Source organism: Vipera ursinii, assembly GCF_947247035.1.
Source record: "Vipera ursinii genome assembly, chromosome: 6".
NCBI lineage: Eukaryota > Metazoa > Chordata > Lepidosauria > Squamata > Viperidae > Vipera > Vipera ursinii.
The window spans coordinates 75,746,686-75,762,477 of NC_139515.1; the positions used below are offsets into that span (position 1 = coordinate 75,746,686).

The 15,792-nt window shown below is 42.1% G+C and overlaps 1 protein-coding gene across 1 annotated transcript in view; it reads right to left on the bottom strand.

Moving 5' to 3' along the window:
* CACNA2D4 (calcium voltage-gated channel auxiliary subunit alpha2delta 4) overlaps positions 1-15,792 on the bottom strand; it is a gene marked incomplete at both ends in the record, with an annotated part of 176,079 nt that overhangs the window by 156,097 nt on the left and 4,190 nt on the right. The window contains one exon of the mRNA XM_083365389.1: positions 5,384-5,465. Coding sequence (XP_083221515.1) covers positions 5,384-5,465 — 82 coding nt within the window. The remainder of the gene's footprint in view (positions 1-5,383; positions 5,466-15,792) is intronic.

The window sequence follows — 15,792 nt, forward strand, 5'->3', positions numbered from 1 at the left end:
GGCTGTCAGACCAGCATACCAAACCACAATACCATACGAGAGGACGCTCTCTATAGTAGACTGGTAAAAGAGGGTCATTAGCTGTTGTTCTACCCTGTTCTTCCGCAAGACCCTAAGAAAGTGAAGTCTTTGTTGGGCCTTTCTAGCCACCCGAGTTGAATGAATGAATCCCAACAGAAATATTCTGATGTACACATGAGACGGTACTACCAGCTTAGACTTCATTTGAGTACAAAGTTAGGATCCTTGCTAATATTTCTACTCTTCTGGTACAGAACCCCAACTTGAGGATATGTTACACTGTATAGTTATATGAGATCAGCAGTCCCTAAAATTATTCAAGAAACTGTTAATTACTAGTTGAAAAAAATGTGATTAAAGTTACCCTTCAGCAAAAGATTTATTAAAATTAAATGAACGTCATCTGGAAATGTTTGGTTGGAAGATGTTTCCCTGTAGGGAACCTGTTTTTCTTAACTTTAGTTTCATTAATCATGTTCTTATCATTAATCTGTGCTCTCTGTTTCATATATGAGTGGAATAGAGACCATTTAAATAAATCAAATACATTGATCTGCCACCATACTGTTTTGGACCCAAGACACATCTTAGTAACCCTCCAGTTAGTTACATGAAATGGGTAAAAGTCAATTGCTTTAAAATGGGAAAAAATATATGCTGGGCTCTCTGAGAAAACACATATGCTGGTACTGCAGCAAATGTCTTACTGGATAGGATTTTCATTTGTTGTTGTGATGTGATGACCATTGGGTACCGAGAAATGTGCAAAGATGATGTAGTGTTATATATTACTTCCCCTAGGCTACCTAAGTGGGGTGCTTCAAACTCATTATGAAATGTGGTAGCAAAGAAAGGGAGTGATTAGCTTAGAAAGAGAAGTTTGATGGGAACCATATTTCCAGTTAAAGTCACTTTCACATTCAGGGTGAAGGAGACAAAGAAATTGAAAGGATTTCCTCAATCAATTTTTCAGTCAATGCTCGGGCAGCATTGACTCCTACACTGTCAAATTCAAGATAGTTTTCTGCTGTTGTCTATTGAACAGATTGTGTCAGAATGATTAATGGGCAGTGGTGGGATTCAAACATGTGAACAACTGGTTCTCTGTGTGGATTCTGCTTCCGGAAGTCCATTCTGAGCCTGGGCAACAAAAAAATAGCCACCGGTTCTGCCGAACTGGTGCGAACCAGCTGAATCCCACCACTGGATATGGGTAGTTCTTGACTTACAACAGTTTGTTTGGTAACAATTTGAAATTACAACAGAGCTGAAAAAAATGACTTGTGGCCATTTTTCACACATACGACCATTGTGACATCCCCATGGCCACATGATCAAAATTCAGGCACTTGGCTACTGATTCGTATTTATGACAGTTGGAGTGTGCCAGGGTCACGTGATCACCTTTTGTGACCTTCTGACAAGCAAAGCCAATGGGGAAGCCAGATTGACTTAACAACCACATTACTAATTTAACAACTGCAGTGATTCACTTAACAACTGTGGCAAAATAACCCCTCACTTAGTAAATGTCTCACTTAGCAACAGAAATTTCAGGCTCATAGTTGTAAGTCAAGAACTACCTGTATAAAGAAACGGCTAATGATTTGTATTAATAATAAAGTGCTGCTTGTTGGAAAGCCTTGTTCTTCCTTCATGGGAAGAAGGGGCATGTTTGAGGAAATGAATCTTATTACCTAAAACATCCCATCTACAAAGGATAGAGCTAAGTCAGGGGTAGGCAACCTTGGCTCTTTCATGACTCATGAGCATTGCTGGCTCAGGAATTCTGGGAGTTGAAGTCCATGAGTCATAAAAGAGCCAAGGTTGCCTACCCCTGAGCTACGTTGACATGAATTTGAAGAAGAATGCTTGGGAATGCATCCATTCTGTCTCTGTCTCTGTCTCTGTCTCTGTCTCTGTCTCTGTCTCTGTCTCTGTCTGTCTCTGTCTCTGTCTCTGTCTCTGTCTCTGTCTCTCTCTCTCTCTCTCTCTCTCTCTCTCTCTCTCTCTCTCTGTGTGTGTGTGTATTCAACCACAATCCCATCCAAGAACATTTAGAAACTTAAATTAAGATTTTCATAAGAACCTTGTGCAAGACTGGAGAACAAAATGACTGGACATGTCACTTTTTTCAGTGCCATTGTAAATTTGAATTGAATGGTTGTAAGTTGAGGAATACTTGCAGTTTCTTCATATTAACTATGTAGTAATTTTTCTAGCTAGCGTATAAAACAGGCAAGAAGATGTTCCCTTTTTTAAACAAAATAATCCCGTGGAAGGTTTTTAAGAAGTTTTAAAGTTTTAAGAGGAAATGACAGGCACAGACAGACACAAAGCCTGCAGAAACATGTTTCTATGATATTTTAGAACAATTTCCATTCCCAAAACATCTTTTTAACAAAGCTTGTTAGTAAGGTTGCTACCAATAAATCTACTATTAACATAAAAAAGGGAGCTCCTCCGCTAGTTGATGCTGACTTTAAGGGGCAGTGCTCATCTCCTTTTCAAGACATTGAGCCAGCACTGTTCAAAGACATTTCTGCGGTCATGTGGCTAGCATGGCATCAGGAAGTGCTGTTAACTTGCCACCAAAGTGGTACCTATTTATCTACTTGCATTTGCACGCTTTTGAACTGCAAAGTTAGGAGCTGCAGTGAGGATGGGAGTTCACCCCATCATGTGGCACTTGGGGCCTTGAACCTGGACTGCTAGCTTTCTAACTATTAACAAAGCAAAATGGTAAATATAAAACAATGTTAAAAATGTAGAGAATGCAAAGAAGGAATGTAAAAGTTTCTAGAGCATCCATTACACAGATTAAGCATTATGTTTTGCATGCTAGTCCTTGTTAATTAATGCTGCACTTCCCAAAAAAATAATTCTTTTTATGTGACAACAGTGTGAAATGACATTGGATGCTTTGGATATTAATTTTCTGGCTGAGTATAAATTGAGTTTTGATCCACTTGTTATTCTCAGCCTTCCTAAAGGCTATTGGCCATAAAAATAGATCGATTCCATTACACTCTGTAGATGCAGCTAAGAAAACCTTTCCTAAGAAATAAAAAAAATAATCATTGTTATTTCAGCCATTCCATTCCACTACTACATGCTAATATACAAAACTAAGCAATTTTTTTCAAAAAATTAATATTTCAGTTTTAAAAAGAGATGTATGATGAAATAGGATTTCTTCCTGTAGAGTATAATAATTAACTGATTTAATTTTAATGAAAAATGTTGTTGCTAGTAGAAGATTGTAATACCACATGGTAAGGTTTGGGTTAAAAAATTATTTAAAACTCAGGCTGTCAGGGTTAAATTAATTTCTTCTTTGCTTAAGAAATATCTCTGTCTGAACCATGTGACAAAAAAGCCCACAGAAACACACACACACACATACACACACACACACACACACACACACACAGACGACTAAAGGCCAGGATAATGATTCATAGCAGTAGATAACCAACATGATCACATTTTAATTTTTCCAGAACATAAATCAAAGACTATATATACTAAATATATACAGCCCTCAAGTCAACAGATGTTGTCAATACTTGATTAATGTGAACAAGAATCTTACATCAAATATAGACACTGTATGTATTTTTTTACATTAATTCCATGTATTCTGAATTGTCTGAGCACCACATTACCCAAAAAATGTTGAGACTTTGGTAAAAGTGCAGAGAAGAGCAACTAATATGATTAAAAGCCTGGAGACTAAAACATATGAAGAACAGTTGCAGGAACTGGGTATGGCTAGTCTACAGTAGAACAGGGCTTTTCAACCTATTCAGAGATTGTACCACTTTTAGCATATGGCAATATTCAAGTACCAGGTGGGCTCGACGCTACTCACTGGGCACAGCTGACTTGAGACAGCTGGATCAGAATGGAACAAGTCACATCGACTAACTTGATGTGGGGACAATTTGGTGCCCCACAAACTCTTTGCCTCCCCAAACTGTTAGCAGCCAAGCGCATGTGTGTGCACACAAACACCGCATTCCAGGTTTGGGGACTTTTATCCACAGAGGAAGAAGAGGGCCTTCTCCCCAAGCCCAGGCATGATTGGCAATTTGCTGCTGGCATGGCAGCAGGCGAGAACGCTGGGTGAGCCGTGCTTTGCAGGATGAAGCGGGTGGACCTATGCTGGCAGCCCTGTCGGGATCAGGAAGGCTCCGAAGGAGGTAGCTGGCGTGGGGGGGGGAAGGCTTTCTAGCAGGTGCTGCTGCCCCTCCACTTTCCAACCCCGAAATTTCAGAGTAAAGTTGGGCAGCCTTTGAGCGCCCCTGACAAGCGGCAAATCTGCTGTAGCCTCGGCTGCTGCTGCCCCCTTTGGCAGAGCAAAGCTGGAGCACTCGGCCTTTAGTCGGGGCTGCTGGCATGGTGGGAGGCGGGAGTGCTGGGTGAGCGCTGCTTTGCAGGACGAAGCAGACGGAGGTTCTGGCAAGTCTCACCCTAGCTATGGTGAGGAGCAGCGACTGCGTTGTAAGCCATCATAAGCGTATCACCTGCCAGGTGCCGAGGTACCACCAGTGATACATGTACCACCAGTTGAAAAGCCCTGGTCTAGAAGACCTCCAAGGTCCCTCCCAGCTCTATACTGATTGATTATTGACTCATGGACTAAAATTCAGGCCAATTATCCCTGATCTTTCTAGAATTCCTGAGATGAAAGGGCAATAAAAGTGATAACCGCTTTCCTAGGTAGGTCTGGGAGCCAAGAACACCCAAGTGAATCTCATACATTTGTGTGTATGTCTGCATGTGTGTGTGTATATATATTCAATCATAATCCTTTCCAAGAACATTTAGAAACTTAAACTAGGATTTTCATAAGAACATTGTGAAATACCAAGGAGAAAAAAAAATCTCATGGAAAAACATTGAAATAAAAACAGAGAAAATTGTATATCACACCAATCCATATTTATACTTCAGAGGTTATAAAAACCAACAGAGCACCTTTACATCTCCTGACAAAATTAATCTTTATATATTCAGCCACAGACTTCATATCTCATACCTTTGGCTTTAATCCAAAAATAAATTGATTTGCTAAACAAACATCTTTTGAACTGTCCATTATTTTGAATTTATTTAGATTTATTTACTGGAAGTATGGAAATAATAAACTCCTTCCACATCAGATGCTCTGATGGTAATGCCAATATTCTGTGTCTATTGATGAATATGGATTTCAGAAACAACCCTAAGGATTCTGAAGACTGGATAAACATCCTGATAGTTCCATAATGGGTTTTCTTAAGAGAGAAAGAAAACATTTAGATTATATTCTATGATTTGGTAGTATTTACAAAAATATGCAGCATATGTTACCTACCTTCTGTAATAAGAGGGAACCAGAATATTTTGTGACAATATAATACAAATCTTCACCAAAGGAGTCAGCCCAGGACTTCACTCTATGTAAAGGGGGGAAAACACAATATAGACATTAGTTATTTCCATGTCTCTAGGAGTATTCGTGGGGTCATGATGGCAGCTACAACCATGCAATCAAAGCCCTGCTGCATGTAAAAGTGGGATGGGGGTTCTATTTTAAGGTTGTAGCCATCCTCTTGACCTCTTTGATACCCCTGCAGATACTTCTGGATGTCATTCAGCCAATTAAGTAGGCATGAGCAATATGGACATTCCAAAATTGTAAGTTGTCAGCGCCAGATGTCGAGACAAGCAATCTGGGAATGCTTCCTGATTGGATGTCTCATTGTCCCTCTGCCTACTTACTTGCCTCTGAGCCCAGTCTATAGATGGTGGCATTGTACAGGAGGAAAAGAGAAGTAAGTGGAGCCTGCCATTCCTTCTCTTCTCTCTTATCCCTACTGAGCGGGACCATCACGTGTTCTTCTGTTCAACAGTGGGGCAGCAATAGGCCTTGATAGGGCTGAGCCAGATTGTATTGCACTTAGTGTCAGGACCCACCTCAATCCACATCTTAGGAAATAAGAACTCTTGGATGCAAGTTTAGTCCAAAAGGAAAATGTTTACTAGGAAGGAATTGATTGTGGGAATACAAGATGGAATCTGAGAAAAGTTACATTTCAATCCTATATAAACCATTCCCATTCCAGCCCCTCCCCTCATCCATTTGGTCAGGCTGTCGTCAGTTGCTAGGTGTCAGGTTCTTCCATGGGAAAGGGAACTCTCCTTGGTTTTATGGTTATTGCTTCCCTTTTTCAGTTGTAAATGAAGACACAAACCATATCTGTCTGTCCCCCTCCCTTCCCCCGTTAAAACATCCCCTGTTGTTTGAAAATCGCTTTAGTAACCATCCTCTCCCCCCCCCCCTCGGAGAGATGGCAGAATCCCCAGTAATAGCACGTTGTTCTACCTATACAATTATGAAATGTGATATAAATGGATTCTGACATTCGGCTCTCCTTTCAGAAAAAAGATGAGTCCATCTGTGGGGAAAGAAAACATATAAATGTTAGCCTGGTTTGTTTGGATATTCTGTATGAAATCTCTTAAGCAACTTAGGTGCTTTAACATGGAGTTTGTTAACCCATTCGTTTTCTGAGGAGGGGAGGTGTTTCCATGCCACTAAATATTGTATCGTTCCATGGTGTTTTCTGGAATCTAAGATTTCTTTCACTTCAAAATGTTGTTCTCCTTCCACCATGATGGGGGGTGGTGGTGGTGGGATTTTTTTCTCGTAGTGGAGATTGTTGTTCTCTCTTTAATAGACTGCAGTGGAAGGTTGGGTGTATTCGTCTAAGATTTTTGGGTAGTTCTAATTCAACTGTTACTGGGTTTATGATTCTTTTAATTGGAAAGGGTCCAATATATTTTGGTCCTAGTTTTTTACAGGGTTGGAGTGATTTCAGGTATTTTGTGGATAAATATACCATCTCTCCTACCCTAAATGGTGTGGGATCGGTTCTTTTTTTGTCTGCCTGTGTCTTGTATGCTTTTCTGGCATCTTCCAATGCTTTCCTAACGATTGGCCATGTATTTTGTAATTGAGCAATCCATTCCTTCAGATCAGGGATAACCGGTTCTTTTGGGGTTAGTTCTGGTATTGGGTTGAAACTCTGGCCTGTAGCTACTTGAAAAGGAGTGTAACCTGTGCTTGAGTGGACTGCATTATTATATGCTACTTCTGCAAAAGGCAGTAGGTCCGTCCAGTCGGACTGCTGAAAATTAATATAGCATCTCAGATATTGTTCAAGTATATTATTAAGTCTTTCAGAAGCTCCGTCTGTCTGAGGATGGTGACTAGATGACAGTCCTTGGGTGGTTCCTAAGAGGGATAAAAATTCTTTCCAAAATGCCGATGTAAATTGCACCCCTCTGTCAGATATGATGCGTTGTGGTACCCCGTGCAATCTGTAAATATGCTGTACAAAAAGTTTTGCTAGTGCTTTTGCAGTCGGGATTTTTTGGCAAGGTATGAAGTGTACTTGCTTAGAGAACAGATCTGTGACAGTCCAGACTACGGTGTTTCCATTACTTTCAGGCAGTTCTACGATAAAATCCATGGCTATTTCTTTCCATGGGGCTGAGGGGTTTGCCACCGGTTGTAACAGACCTGGAGGTTTCCCTTGCAGTCTTTTGGCCATCGCGCAAATTTGACAGCTACCCACATAGCTTTCTATGTCCTTTTTCATAGATGGCCACCAAAATTGCCTTTTAGTTAAGTGTAAGGTTTTTACAAAACCAAAGTGTCCTGCTGATTTTGTATCATGGCACAGTTGCATGAAATTGATTCTCTGTGTGGCAGGTATATATAGCTTCTCCCCCACCCACGGCAGTCCATCTTTAATTGTGCACACATGTTTATTTTTCTGGAACCATTCATCACTTTCCAAAGATTTCCTGAATTCTATTCCAGTTTGGCTATCTACCTTCGGCTTCATTTTTTCTTGTGCCCTGGTGGTGACTGGTGCTGCCAGTTGTTGTTCTGGTACAAGTGGTTTAAAGTCAGTAACTCTTGTGCTGTTATATTGGGGCATGCGGGATAATGCATCTGCAAGGAAGTTCTTTCCCCCCGGTAAGTGTTTGAGAGTGAAATTGAATCGGTGAAAATGTTGGGACCAGCGGGCTTGCTTAGGAGTGAGCTTCCTGGGCGTTTTTAGTGCTTCCAAATTTTTGTGGTCTGTCCAGACCTGGAAAGGTATTTTATTTCCTTCTAAGAATTGGCACCATGTTAGTAATGCCCACCTCAACGAGAATGCCTCTTTTTCCCATATTGGCCAGCGTTGTTCTGTTTCTGTGAGTTTTCTGGATGTGTATGCGCATGGTTGCAATGTCCCCCCATCATTTTCTTGTAATAGTACGGCTCCTACCGCTACATCACTCGCATCTGCCTGTATTACAAAAGGTTTGTCGGGATCTGGGTGTTTTAGGACAGGTTCAGCAGAAAAAAGTCTCTTTAGCCTCTCAAATGCTGCTTGACATTCCATTGACCATTTCAGAGGCTGGCTGGGTTTCACGGGTGACCCCCCCCTTCGTTTTCAACAAATTTGTGAGGGGCATGGCTATTTGGCCAAATGCGGGGATGAATTGGCGGTAGAAGTTTGCAAACCCCAGGAAACTTTGCAATTGCTTCCGTGTGCGGGGGGGTGCCCACTCTAGTACTGCTCTGACCTTCTCAGGGTCCATTTCGATGCCCTCTGGAGATATGCGATATCCCAGGTAGTCGATTTTTTCCTGATGGAATTCACACTTCGATAATTTAGCATATAAGTGGGCAGCTCGCAACTTCTTCAGGACTGCTCTGACTAGTTTGATATGTTCCTCTTTGGTTTCTGTGAAGATAAGGATGTCATCGAGGTAAACCAGGACCCCCTTATATAGGTGCTCTCTCAGCACGTCATTAATTAATTGCATAAAGACTGCGGGGGCCCCTTGCAGTCCGAATGGCAATACTTTGAATTGATAGCACCCCATTGGGCAGTTGAATGCAGTCTTCCATTCGTCTCCTTCCTTAATCCTAATTCGGTAGTATGCTTCCCTCAGGTCTAGTTTGGTAAAAATCTTTCCTTTCGATAGGTGGGATAACATATCCTTCATTAGGGGAAGGGGGTACAGATTACATTCACTAATTGTGTTCAAATTTCTATAGTCCACAACCAAACGAAAGGATCCATCCTTCTTCTCCCTGAACAGAACCGGGGCGGCCACTTTGGGTTTGGCAGGCTCAATAAATCCTCTTTCTAAGTTTTTCTTTATGAATCTCTCCATTTCTGCCATTTCCCTTGGGCTCATGGCATACATCCTGGGTTTTGGGAGTTTTGCCCCAGGTTTGAATTCTATGGTGCAGTCTGTGGGGCGGTGGGGGGGAAGCTCATCTGCTCTTTCCTCACTGAAAACCTCAGCCAGGTCCCTGTATTCCTCTGGTATCTCTGGTAATCCCTTCTCTTTCCCCACTGCTGCTGTCTCCTCCCTCTGGGTTGGGGGGGTGCTTTTGGAGTCTACGTTCTTCTGCCCCCCCTTTGGGAAGTTGAGTTCTGCTGTCCTCCAGTTTATCCCGGGGTTCCATTTCTTCAGCCATTCCAGTCCTAGGATCATTGGGCATTCCATGCCTGGGGCCACTATAAACGTTATGTCCTCCTCATGGGGCCCCAGTGATAGGTGGATTGGTAAAGTGGCTAGGGTGGCTGGTCCTCCCCCTGCTATTGTCCCATCTAATTGACTAAAAGAGATTGGATGTTTTAGCCTCCTCACTGGGATGCTCAATCTCTCCACCAGCGTTGGGCTGATAAGGCAGCGGATGCACCCAGAGTCTATCAGAGCTTTTATTTTGGCTGCTTCAGGCATAGGGGAAGCTAATATAGTCACTGTCTTAAGTATGGGTGGAAGGGGTCCACTTACCAATGGTTCTCCCTCTGAGCTGTCTTCCGAGTTGTCCACCGTCCCTGCGGTGCAGGCCGGAGTCCAGTCCCAGTTCCTGGCAGGAATTGTGGACTCTACAGCCTCTGTCCCCTTCATGGAAGATTCTTTTGTGTTGCCTTGGGGCTTCCCCGGCTTCTTGGAGGATGATGCCTCTGGTTTTCGGGGGGGGGGCTTTTGAACGACATTCTGCAGCACGGTGGCCCTCTCTCCCGCAGTTGAAACAACTTGTTGATTTTTTGGCTGTGGCTGGTGGTTTTTCCCCCTCGCGTGTTTGCTCGGGTGGCAGGCGGCCCCATGGTTTTCCTCTGCGGTGTCTCTTCAGTAGGTCTATTTCCACTTCCTCCGCCAGGATGTACCAGTCGTCGAGGTGGGGTGGGTCTCCTCGAGGCAGGCAAGCATCGTACAGGTCGTAGTTCAGACCGTCTTTGAAATGGCTAAGGAGGATGTCTTCTGGCCAGTTCAGCTTGCTGGCAATGGCTCGGAATTCTTGGGTATAATCAGCCACTGCTCGCCTGCCCTGCCTCACCGTTTTGATTCTCTCCCGGGCCTTACGGTCAGCCAAAGGATCCTCGAACCGTCGCCTCAAAGATGACATGAATCGGTTGAAGTCGTTGAGTTCTGGGGCGTTGGAGTCATGCAAGTTCACCACCCAGTCTGCAGCCATCCCGTCCAGGGCAGATTGCACAATTCGGATGCGTGTTTTGTCACTGGGGATGTCCCGTCCATACTCTTCCATGTAGCTGAGGACTTGGGTTAGGAAAAATCCCAGTCGTGATGGCTCCCCCTTGAATTTGACTTCCAGGGGCGGGAGTCTTTGGCTGGAGCGTTGTCTGCACCGTGGCCGGTATCGCTCCTCATCCTGGTCCCCATCTGTGGTTCTGGGGGGGGGTACTGCTGAGGCAGCAATTCCTGTTCCATTGGATGGCCCCGGGGTTTCAGGTGTTGGATCCCCTCCGTTACCTTTCCAGTTGCGTCCCCAGGCGCTGCCTCGGTTGCGATTTTCAGCTCTCTCCTCCCTCAGTGAACTCAGGGTTGCTTTCATCAGATCAATGGCCTTTTCCAGGATCCGCTCCTCCTCGCTGGCATGCAGGGAACTCTCCATCTCTTGCCTCCATTCCGGTTGGTGGTTACTACGCCTCAGGGCCTTTTCTCCTGAAGCCTTTTCCCACTCACTTTTCCTTCCAACGCCCATCGACCACCGGGGTTTTCGGTCGTATTGCTCCACCGCTTCTTCCCCGGGGGAATATGCTGCTTCAGTTTCCCATTGTCTCTGGGATTCCATTTGGGGGGAAGACTCCCCCTCCATGGGGCTTCCCTCCTCTCTTGCTTCGTCGCCAGACATTTGTATTTGTTGCAAAGTCCCCCGGTAAGGTTTTCCCTTCCAGGTTGACTCTTAAAGCAGATTCCGTCTACTATCAGGACCCACCTCAATCCACATCTTAGGAAATAAGAACTCTTGGATGCAAGTTTAGTCCAAAAGGAAAATGTTTACTAGGAAGGAATTGATTGTGGGAATACAAGACGGAATCTGAGAAAAGTTACATTTCAATCCTATATAAACCATTCCCATTCCAGCCCCTCCCCTCATCCATTTGGTCAGGCTGTCGTCAGTTGCTAGGTGTCAGGTTCTTCCATGGGAAAGGGAACTCTCCTTGGTTTTATGGTTATTGCTTCCCTTTTTCAGTTGTAAATGAAGACACAAACCATATCTGTCTGTCCCCCTCCCTTCCCCCGTTAAAACATCCCCTGTTGTTTGAAAATCGCTTTAGTAACCATCCTCTCCCCCCCCCTCGGAGAGATGGCAGAATCCCCAGTAATAGCACGTTGTTCTACCTATACAATTATGAAATGTGATATAAATGGATTCTGACACTTAGTCTCTGCAAGATAGCAACTGAGGAGGACAAGAAGTTGTCTGAGTATTTCAGTCACCATCCATCAATAAAGCTTTGCTACAATATAAGTTGCAAACATTTATGAGAGTCCTAAATTGGTCCGTTTAATTAAGTTAGCATGGTTGCTATTATGTATGTGTTCTTCACCCGAGGGATAATAATTAGCTGGTACAATCTGGTTTGTGAGAGCTGATTAAAATTATTATAAACATTTCAGCTAAACTCTTGCACATGTTTTAGCTTCTCCAGGTAGGACAGTAATGAAAGTCCAGATTAAACTGTTTGCACATGATTTACTATGTGTGGGGTGAATTAATATCTTAGCTCTAATTGTACTGGGTATTCTGAGGCTTGAGCACCTAATGAAGAATATATCTTCTATCAATCCATGTTAGTAGAACTTGGTGTGTACAACTGAGAATTTTTTTTAATTTTTAATTTTAACTGGGTTTTTATTTTTCTCAGGGTCTCATTTAATCTTTTTTAATTTGTTTTTAACTTTTGTATTGATTTTCTTTTAAATATCCTGTAAATCGCCCTGAGTCCTTCGGGAAAGGGCGGTATATAAATCTAAATAAATAAAATAAATAAACTGGTTTTATGGATAAAGATTTATTCTATATTTTATAGATACTTGTGCCTATTTAATTCAATAGGAGTCTGGACAGAAAATTACTACTTTAACTCAGCTCTAGACAGGGAAGCATGCAATGTGTTTAGAATTGCAATTGGTGCCTCATATATACTAAAGCCTTTAACACTGTTTTAATTATCTGTGTACCATGTAAGGATAAATGTTCTCTCTAAACATTCCTGTTTTCACCATCTGCACTTAAGATGAACACCAAACTAGATTTCCCTTATGTCTTCAGTTTTCTCCAGGGACATTTTTTCTTTGTTAAACAATACCATTCAGCTCAAAAAGAATTATTTCATATCAGTCTCACAACCTAAAACCATTGAACTCCTCAAAAGTTTCGCTCTAGTTTCAGTTACATCACATTATTTAGAGCATGTTCTTGCTCTATTTGTGTAATCAAGAAATGAGAAAAATCAATCCTAATTGATATCTTAGTGATATCTGCTAAGCTTGTAAGCCGCCCTGAGTCTTCGGAGAAGGGCGGGATATAAATGGAATTAAAAATAATAATAATAAAAAAAATAGTACTTCTTAATCCTGATCCAATTGGTTTTGTTGTGATTTCCTATTTTTTTTAATCAATTTTTGTAAAAAAAAAAGCTCTTTTTTAAAAGACGTGCTGGTCCACAGTGACTCATAACTACTTCGGTATTTTGTACTTTGAAGAGCTAATGACTCAAATTACTGTCAGAATCAGTTATGATCTAATATAGATAATAACCCTGGTTCACACACATCTTTTCATCCCCAGCTTATGAATGAAACAATCTTATGTTGTCACCAAGCATACCAGTATAAAAATAGGATTTCTCCACTTATGCTGACCTTATTCAAGATATGCGTAATCTCTAACAGTTTGGCACCCTTTATCTTGCAGGCAAAGTCAGCTGCTCTGGGTGTGATTAGAGTGTGTTTTAAGAGTGTCAAGTGATGCAGGCATGCACGTCTCCCTGTGGTCTGTAGCCTGCCTCCACGGGAGCCATTTCTCCCCCAGTCCTTTCCTCACCATTATTTATTCATTCATATTGATCACACTCCTATTTTTGAAATCAGCTTCTCTTCTGGCTGACAATAGCACAGGAAAGGAAAGGAAAGGAAAACCAAGCTTTTATTGGATGAAGAAGGGACATCCATGCACAATTCCACCTTAACTGTTATCTGAAAACGACCACTCTTCCACTATTTTATTAGGAAAGAAAGAAAGAAAGAAAGAAAGAAAGAAAGAAAGAAAGAAAGAAAGAAAGAAAGAAGAAGAAGAAGGAAGGAAGGAAGGAAGGAAGGAAGGAAGGAAGGAAGGAAGGAAGGAAGGAAGGAAGGAAGGAAGGAAGGAAGAAAGAAAGAAAGAAAGAAAGAAAGAAAGAAAGAAAGAAAGAAAGAAAGAAAGAAAGAAAGAAAGAAAGAAAGGGCAATTTAGCACTCTTTGGCTTTAAAAATACAGTGATCTGAAATGGCATCAGTTTGTGTCATTACCTCTTTTTCTGCAAGGTTACTCAACTTCATAAAGACTGTGGGCAGTGTGTAACGTTAAAAAACAGTAAGATCAATCAATAAAGAAGAGAACAATGTATGTCCAGAAGGGAAACTAACATACAAAATCACATAAGGGGGGGGCATCACCCATGCCTACCCAAGGCCTGAGGTTTTCAAAGACTTTTTAAAAATATCTTCAGAACAGAGACTATAAGGATTTTGGGGGGGTGAAACTCTGTTCCAGATCTACTGCCTCACTTTCCCTCATTGCAATAACTTGAAGATGGCAGATGTTGAATTAATCTTTTACTGCTTGCTTGCCAATTTTCCTGTGTTGTTCAGTTTCAATCATCCTGAACTTAAGAGACTGGTTGCCTATCAGCTATATTTTTGTGTTGGGGGGTCTCCCGATACTCCCATGTTACACCTCTGCTCCGCGAGCTGCATTGGCTGCCAGTTGCCCTCCGGGTGAGATTCAAGGTGCTGGTTATGACCTACAAAGCCCTACATGGCATGGGTCCAGATTACCTACGGCAGCACCTGCTGCCGGCTTCAACTTCCCTCCGTCCAGTGCGCTCCCACAGAGAGGGCCTCCTCAGGGTGCCTCCGATCAAGGAATGTCGATTGGTGGCCCCCAGGGGGAGGGCGTTCTCTGTGGGCGCACCAGACCTGTGGAACCGCTTGCCGGTTGAGCTCCGGATGGCTCCCGACCTTCGCTCCTTCCGGCGCGATTTAAAAACTTATTTATTTGAACAATCTGGCCTGGTCTGATGGGTTTGGGGCTGGATTTAGTTTTAACACAGTTTTATTATTGTATTATATTGGGCATAATTATTTAATTCTTTTTAACTCTTTTTTAACTTTTGTATTTACATTTTGATATTTATTGCCCTGTACACCGCCCTGAGTCCTTTGGGAGAAGGGCGGTATAAAAATTTAATAAATAATAATAATAATAATAATAATAATAATAATAATAATAATAATAATAATAATAATAATAATTTTCAAGTCATTTACTCTTCAGGACTTATCTAGCCACAAAGTTAGGGTAGGACCTATATTCCTCCTCTCTGGACTTCTTCTGTAGAAAGTAAGAAAGATGATCTTGATGAGGAATAAAAAAAAGACTGTTACAAAAGGAGCTAATACATTTTTAAGCCTAGAATGTTCAGATAGCATTTAGAAGTGGCTCACATAGTTACATCCTAAGGAGGAGGAGGAGGAGGAGGAGGAGGAGGATTTGGAGTACATGGTACAAATGCCAGCAGACTTGTAAGTTTCTGTTATTTTAGACAATCTCAGTCAAAGTAGTTTTAGCTTTCTTGGGGAGTTGATTTCCTAGTCGGGTCTGTCTAGTGGGGCTGACAAATCTCTTCCCACATTTTCTTTATTTTACTTTATTTTAACTGGGTAGCTACCCCAAAGAGATGTGGGAGGAGGGGCAGGCAAGCCATCCTATAGAAATCAGAAACAGTCTGAAGTGAGACCCACTCTGTTCTTGCTGTGATGCCCTGATTGGTGGATGTGAAAACCTTGCCTATAATAAGTGATACATCCACCAATCAGGATGCACTTTTAAGCCATGACCTGGAGAAGGCATAGTAAAGGCAACATAAGAGCTGAGAATGGGGAGAGCAATTTCATGCTGCCTCAAAAATAGGTGAAAAGCACCTACATTTAATAAGAAAAGAACCGCTTCTTTCTGTTGTTACCAGCAGGACTCATGAATTTATACCAATCAGAATTCTAGTCTCAATGGAGACATTTATGACGCCTGTGTGAGCAGGAATAGAAAATGTAGGAAACAATGGGAAAGCTGTGCAGTTCCATTTGTTTGTCCAAGTTTTCACATTTTTCAGAGAAAAGGGTGGAGAGGTACAGTTT